This window comes from Anoplophora glabripennis, unplaced genomic scaffold, assembly GCF_000390285.2.
Source record: "Anoplophora glabripennis isolate ALB-LARVAE unplaced genomic scaffold, Agla_2.0 scaffold33, whole genome shotgun sequence".
NCBI classification, from domain to species: Eukaryota; Metazoa; Arthropoda; class Insecta; order Coleoptera; family Cerambycidae; genus Anoplophora; species Anoplophora glabripennis.
In genome coordinates, this window is record NW_019416463.1 from 1,198,356 (window position 1) to 1,220,451 (window position 22,096).

General features: G+C 31.6%; 1 protein-coding gene across 1 annotated transcript; it reads right to left on the reverse strand.

Moving 5' to 3' along the window:
* Positions 1-494: 494 nt before the first annotated feature.
* Positions 495-7,605, reverse strand: LOC108912738. The gene is made up of 2 exons (XM_018718121.1): positions 7,498-7,605; positions 495-959 (listed from the first exon to the last, which is right to left on the reverse strand). Exon 2 carries the CDS (start codon positions 947-949, stop codon positions 644-646), a length of 306 nt encoding a protein of 101 aa, XP_018573637.1. The 5' UTR covers positions 950-959; positions 7,498-7,605; the 3' UTR covers positions 495-643.
* Positions 7,606-22,096: the final 14,491 nt, after the last annotated feature.

Sequence of the window (22,096 nt, forward strand, 5' to 3'; positions counted from 1 at the left end):
GATCAGTTAAGGTCTCAATTGTTTTGTTGATTGTCCTTTCGCTCTCCGTTTCCTTAGAAAATAGCCAGGTACGTAACAAAGTTACTGTTGTTTAATAAATCCTAAATAGTTTAGTCATTATTTTTTTTTCCTTTGTAGAAAACACTCATTGATGGGCAAAACACCCTTAATATCTGAGGAAATGTTTACCCAACTCACTTTCGTTCCATTTTTTTCAATTGACCAAATTGTTAGTTCCCTTGATCCATCATAACCATATGCGTCTGTCTCTTATTGCTATTCACAGTTCATCTCCTGTCGTGATAGATTTAAAAGTGTAAGCAAAATTGTGTTAATAATGCGACTATAATAACTGTAGATACTTTCAGTTCAAGAAGTTAAAGCAAATGATTTTTCTTCCACATTTTATTTAATAAATACACTTTTTAATATGAATATAAAAAAAGAAAATCACAACACTAGATATTTTTAATCCAGCAATTTAAAGAAAATGATTTTTCTTCGATATTTTATTTAAAAAATACACGTTTTAATATAAATATAAAAAAGAAACAAGCAACGCTTTATAAAAGCGAACAATTCAAGACGAAGTTACAATCCTCTCACTCTGGTCCTTACACACCCATTCCGCTGGAAATCGCGCTCAGTTCCCTATTAACAACCCCTTTCCCACCCCGCTACCCAATCCAGCAGGCCGGGCGTAATAATTCAAGTATTTCTTTTGTTCGTTTTCGGCAACGCGTTTTTCCAAGTTGGCCAGGCACTCGTGGATCCTCTTTATGGAGGCTGTCCGCTCTACACTCCCATCCAGGACGTATATCTTTGCCCACATGTTGTGCAGGGACTGTTTTATATTGTGATAAGAGAAATCGGCCCTCGTGTATGTGTTGTGGAGGATCCTCTTCTCGTGGGTGGTGAGTAAGGCGGCTAGCTCTGCGCTGATGCTCATGTTGGTAGTTCTGGAATAAAAAGAAAAGGGTATTAGGCATCGCATCGGATTCCTTTGATTTGAGGTTGAAGACGTAAACAGTGCATCAGTTGGATTTTGAAGGTAGTACAAGCTAAATATCAAATGCAAATTTCCTTTTCATTGGAGTGTATATTCGAAGGAGATCTGAACTGCTAGTAATTATTGTAAAAGTGGAACCTATTTTCCTCAAACTGGCCATGCTTAGAGGCCTACATCGCGAAAAAATGAGATTTTGAATGAACGTTATCTAGAAGATAAAGAGTTCTAGCCACTATGTTTGAGAATATTAGTCCAATCAATAGGTAGAACAGCTTACAAAAAATACCACCTAGAAACAAAAAATATAGTTTCCAGGTGGTATTTTTTGTAAATTTAACATAAGGCCGTGACAGATTGATTGGACTATATAAATAATATACATACAAGGATGTGAGACCGGATGTTTTGGAACCAGTGTTGTTTATGGTGATCATTTCTGATCTTGTGTGACATATAAACCCGCTAGTTTATTTCTATGCTGATGACGCAAAGCTCTATGCGAATCCTCACATGGATTCTGCTATGCTCCAACAAGACAACATTGTAAAGTGTACAAGGATTGAATACTACCTTTGAATGCAAATAAATGTGCTGTGCATATTTCGTTCATGTGCAAAAAGGCAGAGTCTATGCTTTACCTACTAGAAAAGACTTTTTGAAAAGCGTCCTCAAGAAGTTTCATACATTTGTGCTATGTAAAGCCATGATTGGAATTGGCAAGTCTTGTGTGCCAACCGCATGTTAGACCGGAACATGCTCGAGTTCATTCAATATCGAACCACGTCGTCTCTAGTTTGGAAACATGCGACCATCGCACGTACAGAGACTACGAGAAGTCATTTTAACAACATTCATCGACGGGAAACTTCCTGGAAATTTAATTATAACATACAGAGGACCAAACAATATATTTGTCTGAACATCTGAAACTCTATGTCACGGCTTAAAGGATACTCAATGAAATTAAAAACAGAAATTTTCAAGACTGCAATGAGACAATTCTTCTTATAAAACCTAGCATTCTCCAAATGTAATTCGTTACCCGCTCCTGTGGTCAATGCATCATCCGTAAACGCATTTAAGAATCGCCTGATGCTTTGTACAGGGTTAGTCACTATAATCTGACAATTTATTGTAAGTTTATTATTGAAATTACAAAAAAAAATTAATACAAAAGTTTTACCTTTTTTTTATGAATTTTTATAATACATTATTAGAAAAAACAATGACTAATGGAAATCACTAAACTAAAGAATTTTTTTTAATGGAACACACTATATATTAGTGCATACTACTTACTTCATTAAATTTTTCTCTTTTCAAAAATATTAACATGTTTGATTCTGGATTTTTCGACATATTTCAGTTTAAAATTATTTTTGAGAAAAATAGGAGGGTTTATGTCTGATAAATCGCAGTAGCTACGATCTAGGCACACCGTACAAACAAACGACTTTGGCAGAAGTTTATTTATCATCATTAATTTATTTCCTATAACAAACTATTTTAACAAAGAAATAATGTTTAGTGAGAACGAACAATTTGAAGTTATCCATTTATTTTACAAGAATAATAATGTTAATGCAGCGCGCGTCGAGTACAGTAGAGCGCCGATTATCCGAAAGCCGGTCATCCGAAACGTCGGTTAACCGAAAGCGCTTCAGACGGTAAATTCGAAATTTGCGCCACCCCGACGTTCCATGTTCACCTATACACCTAACCTCAATTTGTGTCACTGACATCAGTGTTGTTTTTAACTGTCGTGCTGTTGATTGTTGTGCTGAGTGACTTCTAGTAATGTCGGCAAAACGTAGACGTGTTGTGCTTAGTCTTTCTGACAAGCTCAAAATTGTAGAAAGGTTAAAAAAGGTGCAAACAAACATGTTCGATTTTTTCTTTTAGGTTAATTTTGTACAGTACTGTTTTTTATCACATCTAAGTCAATGGACCAAAAAAGTTTACATATGAGCATTCCCTACGGGCTATATGTTTGTTTTATACTGTACATATGTAATACTCTAGTGTGTCATTAAAAATTATTACGGTGAAATGTATTTCCTGTCCAATAAACGTGTTTTCTTTGTATCCCACCCATCCCACTACCCTAACAAAGAAGTAGACGTTTTTCCAGAAATGTTCGGTTATCCGAAAAATCGAATATCCGAACACCCTCTGAACCAATTATTTCGGATAATCGGCGCTCTACTGTATACTCGTTTGCCTCCCGGGTTTCCAATTTCATCTCGAGCAGCATTTTACGACATTGAGCGACGCTTTAGATAAACAAAGAGGTTTACCATGATAAATTCAAATATTAAATTATTGTAGAAAGGCCATAAGAGTCCACAACAAATGCTTCAAGATAGTTAGAAATAAGCCAAAGTAAAATTATTAAAACGTTACATAAATATAAATACCGCCCCTATAAAACTATGGCGGTCCAAAAACTCAATAAAAATATTCAGCGATTAGAGTACTGCAGAGAAATGTTGCGCTTGAAAAATGGCGACCTAAACTATTTCGAAAAGATTTTATGAACTGATGTGGCGACTTTTACAACAGCTGGCATTTATAATAGAAAAAATACTCATACCTGGGCAAATGAAAATCCTCACTGTAATAGGGAAATTCTAAGTCAAGGATGCAAATCATTTAATGTTTGGTGTGGTATATTGAGAAATAAAATCATTGGCTCACTATTTTATGAAGGTGCTTCGGCTGGGGCAAGATACTTGATTTTCTTGAAAATCAAATAGATAACAGATTGGAAGATCTGCCGCTGATCGACTATTCCAATTTAATTTGGCACCAAGACGCATAGAACCAGAGCAGTACGAAATTATTTAAATAATTGGTTTGATTTGTGGATTGGTAATGGAGAAAATATTCTATGGCCTTCAAATAGCCCAGACCTGACACCCTTGGACAGTTTTCTGTGGGGATACTTAAAAAACGGGGTTTATAAGGAAACTAGTGTAAACTTAGATGAAATAAAACATACAATTGATCAATGTATACAAAATTTAAGTGAATTTAATTCCCATTTCTTACTAAATGCAGTTCTGAAAATTAACGAGGATTATACGAAGTGCGCCAATAATAATGGCGGTCACATCTGCGACCATTTATGTTTTAGTTGGTTTTTATTAATTAGGTATTAAAATTCTGTTAAATTTAAGACTTGTTAAAATTANAGCAGCAACAACAGTGACATATTATATATTTTTGAAAAGAGAAAAATTTAACGAAGCTAAGTATGCACTAATATATAGGGTGTATTTAAAAAAATTCTTTAATTTAGTGATTTCCATTATTCAATTGTTTCTTCTAATACTGTATTATAAAAATTCATAAAAAAAGTTAAAACTTTTATATTTAAAACTTTTTTGTAATTTCAATAATAAACTTACAATAAGTTGTTAGATTGTAGTGACTAACCCTGTACAACCAATGAACTTATATTCGATGTTTATATGAACGTTAACTTGTTCGTCTGTTTTGCCATAGATTTATTTCCTTTTTGTATTCACTGTTACAGTTTTATTTTCGATATTGTTGTCACTTATTTTTCCAGGCTATATTTACAAATTATTTTAATAAAAAAAAAACAAAACGGGGATATAAATGTCGCGGCTCGAAAAACAAACGTCCTCTATATTTGCTTTTTTATATAAACTATAGGAACATTAAAGTCATTTTTGTCAATATTAGTTCAGACCAACTGTCTTCTCAAATATATGTAGTATATTATCAAGACATTCAAACAAACATTACGATACCATATTTTTATTTCATACTGGTATCAAAAAGCAATAAATTTTAAGATATGATAATTTTTACAGTATGGTATACATAACGTCAGTACAAAGTTACTTGTATGATGAAAAAACTATACTATATTTTTAGCATTTCTAATGACTAGACATGGTAAATTGAAAATAACAATAATAAATAATAATAATGAAACCTTAATAATTCCAACAATTTTCTTAATAACAGATCATTTCATCTGTTTATTTAAAAATGTTTTGAGCATTTAAGGTATTCATTCACTTGTTTTCATTTTTTCCTTATAGAGTGTGTCCAAAATAAGGATGGGATTTTATTTTTTTTCTGGCTTTATTTGAAAACGAATTTTAAAATAAATTACATATTTATGTCGCCATTTTTTCGCTCTATCCAATGGCGTCAACATTTTTGCAATCCGACGTTTCGTCTTCGAAGGGCCATCGTCATGTTAATTTTTTCTGCTATTGTTATGATAAAATCTAGTTATTTTTAATTCTGAATTAGATGGTATTACTATTGTAATCGTTTAAAAAGGTTTTTAGCTTGTTTTAGCTATCATTTAAAATTTTTCCTGAGTACGGCTCTGAACGCTTTCAAAATATCTATTGGAGGAAGTCATAACAGTATAAAAATCAATACAGTACAAAGTACCCAACATTTTTTTTTACTACCATTAGCAATACTAATTAGAAATAATAAAACATTTCATAAATTCGTATTATTTACTATTAGGTACAACTATTTTAAATTATTGATTAGTTAAAATTAAAAATAAGAAAATATTTCTTATTAATCAAGGACCTTTCGTTTTTAAGGTAGAGAGAGTCAAATAATTCTCTTGTTAAATTAAGTTTTGTCCATACAGTGTTTTGTTTAAATTTAATGCATTGCATTGAGATTTGGAATAACGCTAAGCTAGAATTCATATTTTTTTGAGGATATTTATATCATATGTCGCCTACTAAGTATACTTAATGTAAAATTATTTCCACAAAGGTATCCGTTACTGTTGAAATTGCTGAAAAGTCAATGTTACCGTAACTAGCGATTTCTATAAGATAGTCGAAAACTAGCATGGATAAAGTATTTAGCATCCTCAAGTTTGTATCAAGCTTCAGTTCAATGCATTGTTTATTGAAAATATATTAAAATAAAAACAAAAGGCAATAGGCCATATGGTCAAAAGAAAAAAATGGTGCTACTTTTTGATGGATTACAAGATCCTGAATTCATATACTTTTTAAACATATTCTTAATGACCATCAGGAAACTCTGGGAGGTGATTCTATGGATTAAAATAGCAGCAGTATGTAATGAAATTTTTTTTCAAATTGTCAATAGCTTGCAAGTTACAGCTTATCAAAGTTCAATTTTTTTTATTTTTTTATTTCAATAACTTACTTAATTCAAGTTCGATTAGTCTCTCATTTGATATACCTACTAAGTAGATCTCTATTGGACCAGTCAGAGAAAAGTTTCATTGTGCGCCGCTAGACTTTTTTCTCTTGCTAGACATCACAGAAATTTAAATATTATTGAAAAGAGAAATAATATAAAAAAATATGTGCTCTTAATTGAAACCGATAAATGTAACCGTTTAGCAGGAAATCGCTATTAATGGCTATTAAAGTGTTATTATGTATCAAATTTTTGATAATTCTTTCTGCAATGAATCAAGTTGAAATGCTGTAATACCCCCCCTTGTAAAACCAGCTTTGTTAGTAAATAAAATATTATTAGTACATATATTATCCTCAGCTTATTTTTCCACAACGTTATTACAGTCGAAAAAAAATTATTATGTTGAAAAATCAAACGTACCTGCTTTAAACAATTTTTATTACAATTCGTAACCCCGAAATTACTAATGATATTTATTTGAAGCATGCCAACATGATCAATTACAGAAAGAATGATCACAAATTTGACGTGTAATAACACTTTAATAGCGATTTTCTGGTAAAGGGTAAATATTTATCCGCTTGAACAAAGAGTACATAATTTTTTTTGATATTGTTTCTCTTTTCAATAATGTTTAAATATCTGTGATGTCTAGCAAGAGAAAAAAGTTATGAACAAAATAAAGAGTTCTAGGTAAAGTGCCCTCTGGCGGTGCATAATGAAACTTTTCTCTGACTGGTCCAATAGAGCTTGATCTATTTAGTGGGTGTACCAAATGAGAAACTAATCGAACTTGAATTAAATAAGTTATTTACTTAGAAAAATAAAAAAATTGAACTTTGACAAGCTGTAACTTGCAAACAATTGACAATTCGAAAACAATTTTTATTACATACTGTTATTATTTTAATCCGTAGAATCACTTCCTGGAGTTTCCTGACGGACTTTTAAAACACCCTGTATTTGTGTTCATTATAAGTGAAATTTTAAATTCGCATCTATCTTCATTATAATTAAAAATAAATATATATATTCAACTCTCAATAACAATAAATGTTAATAGTTTTGAAGAAACAGAATTGACTGAATAACTACTATCTTTTATAAAATGAATACCTATGTGATTCTTTATAGGTACTATACTTTCCTTAATACCTACACTTTGTCTTTGGAAATTTATAAAATCAACATTTCCACACAATTCTCAGTAAAATATGTTACGGTATTATTGTACCCCTTTAATTGAAATGAGACACAGAAAACAAACATCAAACATTCTGTGCTAAAAATCAACTTACCGTGAGGCCTGTGTTTTTGCGGAACAAAAACAAATTTTCAACTATTCCTGGTTAACGTTGCGTGCCCGCATTATATAGGTACTCGAAAAGATAACGCTAATAATGTAATTATTATAATGATCCTTTATCAACAAATCTCCGATGATAATTTATTACAATCACGCTGCTCGATCGTCATAAATATGTGCCGCATGACAGCACGCATGACTATGACGCTCGTTAGGTGAGCAATTGTCTTTTTTTATCCGATATATTTATTGTTATTCGGCGGGGAAATGTTGCTGTCATTGTTTGTTGTATGACGCACAACGCTGACAGTATTTATTTACTTTTTTAAGTTACACTTTTTTTATATTGTACTATACTTTATCATAACTTGTATTAAATTCCTTTTCATTGTATAGCAGTTTATTCAAACGTAAAGGATAAATGGGATAGGAATTGCTAAAAAAATGCTGCCAACTAAATAACTCAAAAACTATACATATTTTTAAAACTACGGGCTGTTACAAATTCGCTTGTCACTACAGAGATCTCGGAAACGGTAAGAGATACGAAGTAGTTTAAATGGGGGCAAAGTGGCATAATCAGGGGACCAACAATATGCCTCTAAAAAATCAAGGCTAACATGATTAATTTTCGAAATATTTGAAAAAGATGAAAATTTTGGAAATCCGTTTTTGTTTCATTTCAGTCTTGTTTGAGGTGATATTGAAAAAATAAGAGCACTTTCTTATGGCAACTTTTTGCCCCCTATCGAATGGCATAATAAATTTTTGTATGTAACGTTTCGTCTCTACAGGGCTTCATTTTTTTAAATACGACCCTGGAAATTTTATTAGTTTGTGCAAGCCTTCATGACCCTCAATACTGTACTGCCTCAGCCCGAACCAGATTCAGACGTTTTGCCTCGAAAAATTCATCTTCAATGTATTCGTTCCAAATTTATCTAAATTTTTTATTTAGATTTCTATGTTTATTGAATTATCGTACACTCTAAGTGTCGTTAGATCCTGTGAAATCCACCTAGTTCTTTAAACTATTACCATTATAAGTTATAATAAAACATTATTAAAGTTTTAATCCCGTGCTCATATTTATTTCTAGGTTTCTCGAGTGCTCAAAATTCAAACAAATTTCGATCTAATTTTTTTCAGGACAGTCGTACAAATATATCTGACATGCTCTTTCACAGTTGCGGTTACAGGTATAATAAATTCCGATCATATTATGCCTATCTTCATTTTCAACATTTGCCAAAACGGAAACGTTTTTGAACATTTACTGTAATATTTTAAAGTATAATATTCATTTGGAGTTTTGGTTGTTCATATGCATTTTAAGAATTAATTTGTCATAATGAAATTAGTATTGTAATGTTTCAATGTTGACGTAACAACTTATCGAATTGTGTATGGCCAGGTGAGTGTAGATTATGTTTGGAGTCAAAATAATGGTCAATTAATTTTTAAATAACAAAGGTGAATTAGAAAAAAGAAAATTGCGGAAAATTCTTGGAAAATATTATATAGTTTTCCGAGATTCGAATATTTATTAGCATCAAACGTATCATTTTATGGTTTTCGAGGGTATACATTACGAATTACATAATTGTGCGCTTTTTAATATTTTCCAGAAAAATCTGTTTTATTAAAACTTTCTTTTACTTTAAAAAATAAATATTTTTAATATAATGAAATTGAAAATATAAATTTGATGACAGTAGGAAGGGAATCTTCTGGAGCTGCAAAGGTATAATAAAAACATATACATCAATATTTTTTTTATTTATTTATAATTAAAAAACATATACCTAATTAAAAAACAACTATTGTTATTTATTAGTTTCAACAATTTTTTATAGACTTTCATATCTAGGTTTCTTATGTGAATCAAATTACCGTGATCTTGAAATTAACCTTAAATTAAGTCAATTAACAAGGTCATTTCAGGGTCAATTTTGAATTTTTAAATGGAATCCCATATTTTTATTACAGTTTCATATTCTGCGGGAAAAAATACATATTCCACGAAGCTGTAATAAAAACATGGGTTTCCAATTAAAAAATCAAGAAGGTTAACCTTGAAATCACCTTGATCATTGACTTTATGGTTAATTTCAAGGCAACGGTAATTTGATCCCTCCGGAACCGGACAACTTTCGTTGGAAATATTTTTCACCATCCTGCTTATTTCTTGGGATATTAGCCTGAGAATTAAAATGGAACAGTAGAAGTATAGCGCACTCTGGCAAGAGAACGAAGCATTTTGAAAAAAATGTTTCATACAAAAGTTACGTATTTTTTCCCGCAGAATACGAATCTGCAATAAAAAATATGGGTTTCCGTTTAAAAAATCAAGGTTGGCCTTGAAATGACCTTGATAATTGAATTCAAGGTCAAATTCAAGGTCACTATAATTTGACCCCCTCGAAACCTGATAACTCTTGTTCGAAATATTTTTTATGAAAGTCGAATTGAAAAAATTGTGCGGCTGGTACATTAAAATGCGTGTGTAACATATATTTACTGACCTCAAAACCTACATTTTTCTATAAAAAAGTCACAGAGTAAAAAGTTCTCTTATTCCGTCTTTTTATGTGTAACTTTCCTGAGCTATTAACTTTTTGTAATTTCATACGTATTTTTAAGTATGGGTGGTGATTTTGCTGGCGATAATATTAGCTGCAATTCAATTCTTATAGGGGAATTAGTCCACAGAGTAGTTGTTTCCTACAATATCATCAACAAAAAAAAATTACACATGGTTTCTGTCTAATGACTACATTTATTTCAATTACTAGTATAAGACAACATCATCTGTTTTTATGGCATTATTAAATTAAAACATAACTAATTGTATGTTGTAAATAAAACAGTTTCTAGATCCATAATAACATATCAGTGATTTAAAAGTGTTTTAAATTTAGTAGGTAGGTAATTAATCTTTATATTTTATCCTGTATGCACTTGTTACTACACGGATAGATTATCAGAATCCAAAATTCACTATAAGTCTCTTTTACAAAGGCCAATTTCATAAAAAAAGCATTACTGATGATACCGACGTTGAATTTCGACTTTAATTGGAGATTAATACTTCTTTTCGAGTGGATATTGTGATTGATTGAAGCTTTATATTCCATTAATATCCGCTGTATCCCTTAAGCCATTTTTCGTTATCAAAAACGTGTTACACGGTATTTATTCGCGTGAAATCACAAATAAGTTACTTAGCAACATGTGAACATTCTACAACTGGGTTCCACTAACTCCAAGAATGTTGTTTGTTTATTATATTTTTTACCCCTGATAATTTTTAATGTGATTTTAATCTTACAATATGTACAATAAAGAAGCTACAAATTTTTTGTCCAAACTGGATATAAGTAGTATAAATCATTGTACAAAATATTTTTAAGCGCTGGATATAAATGTTAAAAAAGAAGAAACTATGAAAACAGAGATTAATCCAAGAAACATCTCTGAAGACTGGCGGGACCTTTGGAAGCATTGGATGGGACTAGTTACAGAGATCACTACGGAATGTTTCAGAGGACCTTCATTATCTCAGGAGTTATCTTAATACCAACAACAAGAATCGAAATGAACGCCAGGACAGGCCTAGGGATTCTAACAGCGGATCCTAGCCCGAGAACAAGGGCAGGACAAAAATTCCTAACTAAATTTAAGAAAATGCAATTTATGTCTGTAAGTGGCGGTGACTAGGTACGTAGGCCACGGCATGCTGCATAACCCAAAAGAAACATTGCCATCTTGTTTTGAGTACTTCTTCTTCAATGAAATTTTTGCAAAAATATTTTCTGAAGAAGCAGCGTAAAAAATGTTCTTTTATATCTTTTCGATAGGATTCCCCGTTTTCAAGAAAATGTAAATTTTCTTGCTGTATGCAAATAACAACACAAATCAGATCAGTTTCAAGTGTTGTACTCGTTGTAATGAAAAAAATTCCCTTAGTTATTAAAAAATCATGTATGCTACTGGATTATGCACAACTTTCTATCTCTAATAATAATGAAGACACCCTAGAATTATGTCGATACACACTGTACAATGGTTCGTTTCAGCTATTACGGTATTGGCAGTGTCTGAAGTCAAAGGTTGTAGGTAGCTTATTGGCTCCGTCTAATAAAACCCTGTACTTTGTAAATAGTACAAGGGAAAGGTTCCCAACCCCATGCCCTAGGCCCTTTGGCAATCACCGACATCATTGGATGTGCCAGAGATTCTTTTATACATCCTCAAGCTAAAAACATATTTGTCCAATAAACCAACAGTAATTAAACTATACTTTAATGAAACACGTGATCTAAGTGCAATATATGTAAGTGCATGAAAAATGTTAAGGCCAGCAAGAAAATTAGGAATACACGGAAACAAATGTTTCTTTTAACTAGTAAGGGGTTTTAGATTTTTAAAAATATCAAATATTTATTTTTATACGTAAGTTATGTTTAACATATATATCATTAATTATAAGTTTTGGAGAATATCCCGAAGAGTGAAAATTTAATTATTTGATTTTATCATTTTCAAAATACGATCATTTTTTTAGTAATATGTTAATGCTTATTCAAGAGTTGTACAAAAATGTTTGTTAAAGAAACTAAATATTTAATACCAATTTGAATTTAATAATTGAAACGAATCGTGTAATTTCAAACAGAATATTTACTTCTAAGAAATAAATTTCTTGCCAAAAATTAAATAACTACTCTACTTAATACATGACCGAGAGTAGTCTACGGAACATGTAGAGTGGAACAGCATCAGCCATTATTGTGCATAAATATTTTTTAGAAAATTTATAAAATAATATACATATTATTTTTTTGAATAAATAAACAGAAATAAGTAAAAAATATATTATTAGTGATAATTAAAATAGCTTCTAAAATAGTAAACAAAAATATGTAGGTATACTAATTAAATTAACCTTCCAAGAAAAATATATTTAATTGTGCGTAGCAATACTAATTAACAGCTGTTTAAATTATTTTTTAGTATTAAATATTTTGTATTATGCCTTATTTTTAACTTTCATTCGCCAATTATAAATAAATTTTATTACTAATAAATAAAAAATAAATTAAATAATAAAAACAGAGAAAATGGAATATAAATATAAACGTATTATTTTTAGTTCTAGATCTGCCTTTGATTATTATTGTTTTTAATAAATTAAGGGATATTAAAAAAACTCCCAAAATATTGGATGATTTTCAAGGAGCTGTAACTTGGAGGGAAATGGTCGTAGAGAGAATCAAATTAAAAGGAAATTGAAGCTTCAAGTGTCTAGTTTTCCAATCTGGAGTTTAAAATTTTTTAGCGTAAGCTGTTTTTGAGTAATCATAAGAAAATCAACGAAAAATAAAATTCCAAATTAAGAATAAACTAAGAATATTGACTGTAAGTTTTCAACCTCAAAGTGTCCTTAAGAAACCCTGATAATTTTTTTGCTGCGATTTTTTTTTCTTAGTTCCCGGAATGTTTAAATAATTTGTCGTTTTTGCTGAAAATTAATGTAATAAGTAGTTTTTCACTTCTTATTAATTTTTTTAAGGTGAAAATGTTGTTTTAGCAATAATCCATATTTTCTTCATCAAAAAACGGTCATTATTTAAAAAAAATGAAAAAAAAATTTCAAAAATTATTTTTTTCTATTTTTTTTTTAATATATCCACAAGCTTCACAAACATAAAAAAAAACGACAAATTTCTGATAATTTCAAAACGCTGCGACTTTGTTCTTAGTTCCCGGTATGTTTAAATTATATATGGTTTTTACTGAAAACAAATGTAATAAGTAATTTTTCAGTTCTTATTCATTTTTTTAAGTTAAAAATGTTTTTTAGCAATAATCCATATTTTTTTCATCAAAGAACGTCCATTATTTTTAAAAAAAATTAAGAAAAAAATTTTTCAAAAATTATTTTTTTCAAAATTTTTTTAACATATTCACAAGCTTCAAAAACGTCAAAAAACCCACAAATTTAAACATTCCGGGAACTAAGAAAAAAATCGCGCCGAAATTATCAGGGTTTCTTTAGGACAGCTTGAGGTTGAAAAGTTACAGTCGATATCCTTAGTTTATTCATAATTTGCAAGTTATGCCAAGTGATTGAAATATCCCCAATTATGTAATTTTTTACCTTTTTTTCTAACCAATATTTTCACTTCGAAAAATTTTTTTTATGGAAAACCAATAATTACGACTTGTAGAGAATACTTTGCAGTTTTGAAAATCCAGGTTGGATTTTCTGTACGACTATTATTTCTCGAGTAATTGATTGCCAAAGTCAAAAATGATTTTTTTTTCTTTGATCGACTATAACTCAGTGACAAATCATCGTACAAGGCTTCGGAACCGCTCAAATTTAAGAGAATTAAATTATCTAAAACAGCTTTATGGTGAAATTTTTTAAAAAAAAATTAAGGCCATAGGCTTTTTTAAAGAAAAGCAAAAATTTACAATTTATTTTTCGTTGATTTTCTTATGATTACTCAAAAACTGCTGACGCTAAAACATTTTAAACTCCAGATCCAAAAACTAGACACTTGAAGCTTCAATTTCCTCCTTTTTTTTATTCTCTCTACGACCATTTCCCTCCAAGTTACAGCTCTTTGAAAATCATCCAAAATTTTGGGATTATTTTTTAATATCCCTTAATTTCTGTGCCTAGTGTATTTTAAGCACTTTCGTAATGCAAAACGTTTTTTTACTCTATAACATTTTTTATACAGGAAAAATCTGGAAAAATTTTCCTGAACTAATTCGACCTTCCCACATTTTCTAAATTATGTTTTTAGAAAATTTTGAAGAGGAGCTGTCTTAATTACTAAATTTATTGCCATATTTACATAGAGACAAATGTATGAAAATATTCTACAATAGACTGTTTTTTAATTAAATTAGTTATAGGTATATTGAAAATAAAAACTACTCTTTACGTCGTAAAGCCTTATAGTTCAGTTTAATCTTTCCAGCTTAATTGTATGCAAGTACCATGAAATTCCATTTTCATTATTGCATGGAATATTAAACGAAACATTCAAGAGCCATGAAATGGAGAATAAAAGTGAACTTTAATTGTCTGTGGAAAGGTCAAACATTAAATGACATTCTATTTAAAATTTTACTGGACCTTTTTTATATCTAGACTGGTCATTTACAGGAAGGAAAAATGTATTCATCTTTTAGTGCAGTGGAACAGGAAACTATAAATATTTCTTCCCTTAAAAATTAAAATGGTTAACAGAAAATAATTTAAATAAACTTCGTTTTATGAGAATCAATCTGCTGTTGTTAGAAGAACTTGCGAAATCACATCTATCTATCAGAAAATAACAGTGCAATAGTACAATTTTTCAAATATCATTATGCGAATGTATTACGAAATTACAAAAGACAGGCTTACATCATTTTTTATAATTGTGAAAATTACCAACAGCTTGTAGATTTACTCAAACTTTCAAATAATATTGTATGAAAGTTTAATACAGTTTGTGCAAGTCACCATCTTGATAACAATTCAATATCTTGAAATCATTGTAAACAAATTGCATTTCTGTAGTTTTATAACTCAAATCTCTGTTTTAGTTATATTTTGACTTAGACATCAATATGTAACAGAATAAATCTAAATCAACTTGTCTCGCTCTCAGTACAGGAGTGCCATGGGGATCCGTGCTTGGCCCTGTACTATTTTAAATTTATATAGACATAATCCCTGGATCAGTTCCTGTTTTGACTTTAACATCAAGACATTCCTTTAGAACGCGGTTTTCAAGATTTCACACCGACTTAAGTAGTTGCCGAATGGAAAACCATTCGAGTTTATAATCAAAATGTGCATAACATCATAACCCAGGATGTGCGAGATTGTAAAACCATGAAATTATGTTGGAACTGAAATCTCATATATTATAGGTCTGAAACTACATAAGTTGGATTGATGGACTTTCCTAACCTCAAACTTCATAACCCTGTAACCCGAAGTGTGCAAAGATAGATAACTACGAAATTCTGTGGGAATATAGGTGTCATATATCTGATGTCCGAAGATTCCGAATCAAGGGTCCAAAATACTCCATAACACTGGGTTCATGACGATTTATAACCGCGAAAGTATAGCTCCTATAGTCTTTTGATCTGGGACATACAGATATATTTCTTACTCATCAGGAAAAACGGTTGTAGGAAATAATTAACGGTTGTCCTAAGTGGTCCGTGGTTAATCGTCTCTGCCGAATTTCAAAAACGAAAACGACCGTTCAACATTTACCGAAGTCACAGGAGCATATGTAAAATGTGTAGTTTTCCATAGATGCTATTTTTACTAATGGTAGCGAAACATCAATTACTTCACCGTTTAGTAAACCCACTATCCGCGTCATTGCATAATAACATGTACATTTCTGATCTGAAGCTTCGCATCGATCAACTTATTCGATAAATTTCTGGCGGCACCTTAATGCCTGTCCTGTCGGCCGGTAAACGATCCAGGTTTTGAGGACGTTGGCCGTATATTTCATTGTCATTTGTGTGTGTGTGTGTGTGAGTGAGTTTGACGTTTTGCTTGGTCGAGTGTATGGCACGTATTTTTATAGCAGTCAGTAGCATTGTGTATTGTGAACATAAAGCGGCACACAAGTTGACTTGACCACAGATTTAATCTATTTCTGCTACTACAAAACACAAAATGATCTAGAAATTCTGACTTTATATTCGGAGTCAGATCTCTGTTATTTTAAGGTAGGTATTTATATTTTTCCACTAATTTTGAATTATATGTTTTATTGTTAATAGATATTAAGCTTACTATTATTATGTCGCTGTCATCACATTGTATGTTGGTTTTTTTAATGCCAGTAAATATTTTTGTATATATTAACATCAATAACAAACAAACGTCGGTTGTAATATATCTGGATAATAAATTTTTCATGGCTACACATAAAAATACAAAAGAATATTTTCAGTGATCTAAAGCCAAAACCCTTATTTTGCTATCTAGATACCCAAAACATTGACGTAACAATAAATCATTTTAAAATGACAGCTGCTACTCAGAGCGAATTTTTGCGTTGCTTTCCGTCCTTCTAAAAGTATTTATACGGTTATTTCCTGTTTATTTCCTCCATATTTCCCTCATTTTAATACCGTATTCTGCGAGATACAAAAAAACGAGAATAAAAAAAGTTTATGGGATAATTTGCTACGTATTTCCTGTAAAAGGAACGGCAGATAAAAACAAATGCACGGAGGTAAGTGTTGTGCCTTAAAAGGGGTGATTTGAATGTTACGTTTTTAATGGTATCGCTGTTCTATTGGACTCCTAAGGGGCGGACAAAAAGCTGGTGCTGTTTCGAAAGGGACGGGCAACGCAAAACATTGAACATGTTAGACGGGATGTTCTACGTACAGGGTGTCCTAAAAACAATATCAAGGTGTTATTTTGTTACTTTGTTATTTGAAATAGAATTTAAGTCTTACTTTGAAAGGAGCTATTAGGTCTAAAATGTACCGCTTCGCTGTCATTTGAATTTGATGTTAAAAAAGTTAGTGGAGCATCTTCGAAAATATCTGTAAAACTGAACTACTATTTTCATCACCTGTTTGAACATGATCAATATATAGGGTCTTTCAGAAAAAAAACCGAAACCCATTACATTTTCAGGATTGAATCATATTTAAAAAAGTTTCAGATAAAATCTGTAGAAGATCAAGAAACAAAAATCTGATGACATTGGATTTGACCTGGACATTAACAATATGGTCAGTACATTTTTCCTGTATGTCCATGCAGGTCATTGGAGGTCAAACTCATTTTTTTCTGAATAACTCGACAAAAATGTTTCAAGCAAAATTTATAGAACTTGGAATGACAAATTAGGCGACCTTGGTACCACAGTTGCAAGGTCAACTTAATATCAAACGGAGTATACTATTTTTATGCCAGCGGCCGATACAATGACCGATTTTTTATAGGTCGTTTGGAGGTCGTTTGAAGGTGAAACTTATTTTTCACAAAAATTATTCATGTAAAAGTAATACACGTATTCAACTAATACTAGTGGAATGATCTTGAGAACATCTTTAAAAGTTAATATCATCTAAATTGTCATTTAAAATCCGAAAAAATTTTGCTTGAAATATTTTCATCAAAATTATTTAGAGAAAAATGATCTGCATGCATAATTAGGAAAAATTTTCTAACCTCATCGATTGCTGACATAAAAACAGGATGCTTCAATTAATATTTTAAGTTAACCTTGAAGCTTAAAGGTCAAGGGCACCGGAAACTTTTTTTGATAGGACTATATTGAAACGTTATCGGAGGGTTTGGATTTTTTTGGAACATCCTTTATATGTGAAACAGAAAACAAACCCACTAAAATTGTAATGTATTATTTTTATTTTGAAGGGCATTTCCGTTGATTTTCCAATAGTCCTCAGATATCGAATAGTGTGATATAATAATAGCTTTCAAAATGAAAAACTGCTGACCCGATATTAAGCGATTATAGTTTCATAATTAAAAAAAAAAGAAATTTTCCAATTTTTTTTATTTCAATTTCTCTAGTCTTTAGCCATAGCAATCAAATTTCATGATATTTCTTGCACTTTTTTTCCTCAGTAATATGATGCTGCTTCATTTGAATTAATATTTAATTGAGATTAAATTGTGAATAGATAAATTTTATAATTCTGTATATTTTTCCTCAATAATAAGATGCTGCTTCATTTGATTCAATATTTAATTGAGATTAAATTGTGAATGGATAAATTTTATAATTCTGTATAAAATGGTCTATGAGAAATGTTATATAAATATATAAATAACTACTGATCCTAAACTTAATTTTCTAAATAAACAAAAAAATTTTTCAAAAAAGTAAATTGCAGTTACTTATAAATTGCTCCGGGGTCTATTTCCACTATAAATTGTCAAGATGTAGTTGTAATAAGTGTAATAATCTGATAAACAATGCCTTATTTTTAAATAATATTGTTGTTAACAAATCAACGCTAACTTTAAATAATATATACTAATTGTAAGCAGTGGCGACTGGTGAGGGGGGCTCTGGGACGCTGCTCCCCTAGAAATTTACATAGTAAAACAATGAAAAATTTAGTTTATAATGTTATCTTCATAATTAAATAGATTTAGCCTTAAGAAACACAGTAAAATGGAAATGTTAAATTTGTAATGTGCAATCAATTTAACTCGACTTGCAAAATCCGTTTGCAAATTCCGAATACGTGGGCTCCTCGTAGCTCGCCTCTACATCTGTAAAATGTTTACAGCGGTGGTCACGGTTATCGTCACGCAGCAGTGAAAGGCGTAGTGTGAGTAGCGCATATTTACTATGCAATTTGGGCTCTGTTTAGTCCGACTATAACCAAATAATAGCTATTCACCGCTTTTTTCTTAGTAAACGTGATTTGTTTAGGTGTGGTATAAAATTTTATTACATACCTATTGTTTCTTGTGTTTTTTTAAAAAAATTAAAAGTTTAAAGCACTTACAAAAACCATACTTTAATGGAAAAAGTAATAAGAAAGTTTATTTCAGACAAAAGCAGAAGAATGAACTTTCACTATAAAAAATTAAGTTGAGTACATTTTCCTTATATTTCAATAGCACTTAAAATAAAACTACCCAATTATATGTTATTTTTTCAATACCTTGTACCTATTTTTTTCCGTCCTCTTTGGTATGGAAATCATGAGCCGCCACTGATCGTAGGTTTCATTCGTTATGAATATATTGAATATATTTAATACTTTATTTACATTTTCTGCATTAAAACTGAATATTCTTAAATACAACAATTAATGCTATTTGAAACATGTTGAAAAGGTTAGTAAAAACATTTTGCAAAAATAAATAGTTGTCTTTTCCAATTAGTGGTGCTAGAAAGTTCCTTCAGGTACACGGTATACTATAATTGGTGTTTTTGAGATTTTCGCTCGACTATAACGTAAAATAAAACTTATTTACCACGTCAAATAACCTTCGCGCTCCAGAGGGATATTAATCAACTTGTCAAAACGCATCAATTTCTCCCGTTAAATTTATGCATTATGTAAACCGACGTTTAAATAAATAGTAGCTTGCAAATGTCCGTTGGTTAAAACCCATAAAAAACAGCTACCGGTAATGACACGTCGTTTAGCGAGTGCTGCAATCATTTCCAAATTATTCCTCCAATGGCGTAGAAAGTGGAATTTGATAGTAATGGTAATATGAAAAATTCGTTCAGTTGCGTCTACAGCATTGATAATATTGGTTTAAAAACACAATTATTTACATAAAGGTGTATTTATTCATTCATTATTTTATTATCTATTAATTCTTAATAATTCCAAATTTTCCAAAATTCCTCATGGTCAATATTAACCATAAACATTTTCAGTTCTATAACTCTTCGGAGACAGCCACCATTTCGAGATGGGCGTTTTTCAAGGATGCCAATTTTTCAATTTCAACGCGGATACCACTGTAGAACCCTTGCGGACCCAGCCTGAAGCGTGTTCGAACGTCCACTCAAGTACCCGCCAGCTTATTAACCAGGAACGGAGACTTGACCAGTACACTACCACGCTTCAAGTTTTTACTTTGTATACAGCTATCGCTATTGCTTTCATTTATTGTAAACTAATAGAAATTGTACAAATCAAAACTGTGTTAAAAATTTTCACAAAAATATTTACAAGCCCTACGCTCCCACACGTCTTATGGCTCATACCGTCGAGGAGTTTCTGAGCCTGCGACGAAGATTCCGAGCGATACAAGTTCCTAAAGCCTCCATACGTATCACTCCAAGGAAACCTCAAAAGTATAAGTTTAGTTTTCTAGCCAGACCAGTGCTAAAAAATAAAAAGTGCAAAGTGCCATAAAAGACAGCTCAGTCCACAGCCTCGCACAAAAAGAAAAGTTATAGCATTTCTAAATGTGTAAGTGGGTCTTTAGGTGCAAACATTAGAGGGTGGACCATTATCACAAGCCAAGCAATTCGTCATCAATGGAGGAAGAGAGAAAACGTCGGCGTGTCTAACTCAAGCGTCTGTGGCGGTTGCGTAAAGAGGGAGGCATCCGAGCATCCTCGTCATATTTTCGTAGGCCGGAGGACAACTAAACCCCCGGCCCTGCACAGAACATAGGTATCGTCGCTCAACCTTTATATACCACCGAGGGATACAACCGTCAAAGCATACACTACATGGAGGAATCACTGCATGCTAAATAGTGTAGACGGTGTAGAGAGAAGGAGCGATAGTTTGGCTACGCGCTCTCTCTCTCTCTCTCTCTCTGACCTTTTATCATTCGAGCATATACTACTGGAGGCACAAAATATACAATATAATAGATAATACTGGAGGTAGCATGCCATTGCAAAAAGTGTACCGAGTGTGCGAGAGAGACAGACAGTATCTCAGTACATGCTGTCTTATTCCTCACTTCAACGACGGGAGCCAATGAGCGCGAGCATTCATTTCCAACCAGTTGCGTGCGTGCTAGAGTGAGACACCATAATTGTACTGAGATACTGTCGGTCTCTCTCGCACACATCCACACTTTTCGCAATGGCATGCTACCTCCAGTAGTATATGCTCGAAGCGTTGAGCATATACTGCAGCTGGGGAGTTACATTAGCCAATCACGTGCTCGCGCGACAGAGAAAGATATTACCTAAACTACTATCTCTTTATCTCCATATAGTATAATATGCTCTAAGGATACGACCAGTCATAGTCCACTTCAGTATTTTATTGCAGTCACCCGGCTTTTGAAAACACTCCCTTTGTTGTACAGTAACAAATGACTTTTTTATACTTGTATCTGAAATAACTAAAAATACTTCGTAATAACCTGAACAGTGATTATCTTTGTAACAACATAACCCCAGAAACGCATACGCATAACTAGATACGATAGTTAGGGAACAAATTCCAGTGGAAAAAAATTATTTCCAAACACAAATTGAATCCTTCCGATGAGAGACGCGTCCCAACTTATCCAATAAAAACTTTCCATCTGACACTCAACTTTCGCCCTCCTGATTAAAATGGAATTTATTTCCAAATTATGGCATCCTATTTGTCACTGTCAGTGCGTGAGTCTAGGCAGCCAGACATAGTTTGGACGTTCTTGGCAAGTTCCTGGCGCATTCTGTAAAACTGTACATAAAGGAATATTAATTTTGAGGATAAATAACTTTATTGTGATTATGATAACCGGTAAGCATGAAGGTATGGGATAAGGTGATTCAAATTGTTTAGAAATAGTTTTAACAGTTTTTCAACTATTTCATGATAAATTACAATTTTTAGTCATTTAAGTTCATATTATAACTCCAGGGAAATATTCCTTGGATCATTTAAGTCCAAAATGCCGAATTAAGCTAGTTATCAAAAGCTACTAGTTTCCAAGATACAGGATGTTGAAATAAAAAAAAATAATTTCAGGTATCTCTGACATGGGCGTAGCTAGGGGGGACAGGGGTGTGTACGGCCCACCGCAGAAAAATATCTACCATTATGATATTATGTGTTCAAATTTGTTATTGGCA

Coding starts and splice junctions, on each gene's coding strand:
- LOC108912738 (XM_018718121.1), bottom strand. CDS start 949: ATGAGCATCAGCGCAGAGCTAGCCGCCTTACTCACCACCCACGAGAAG.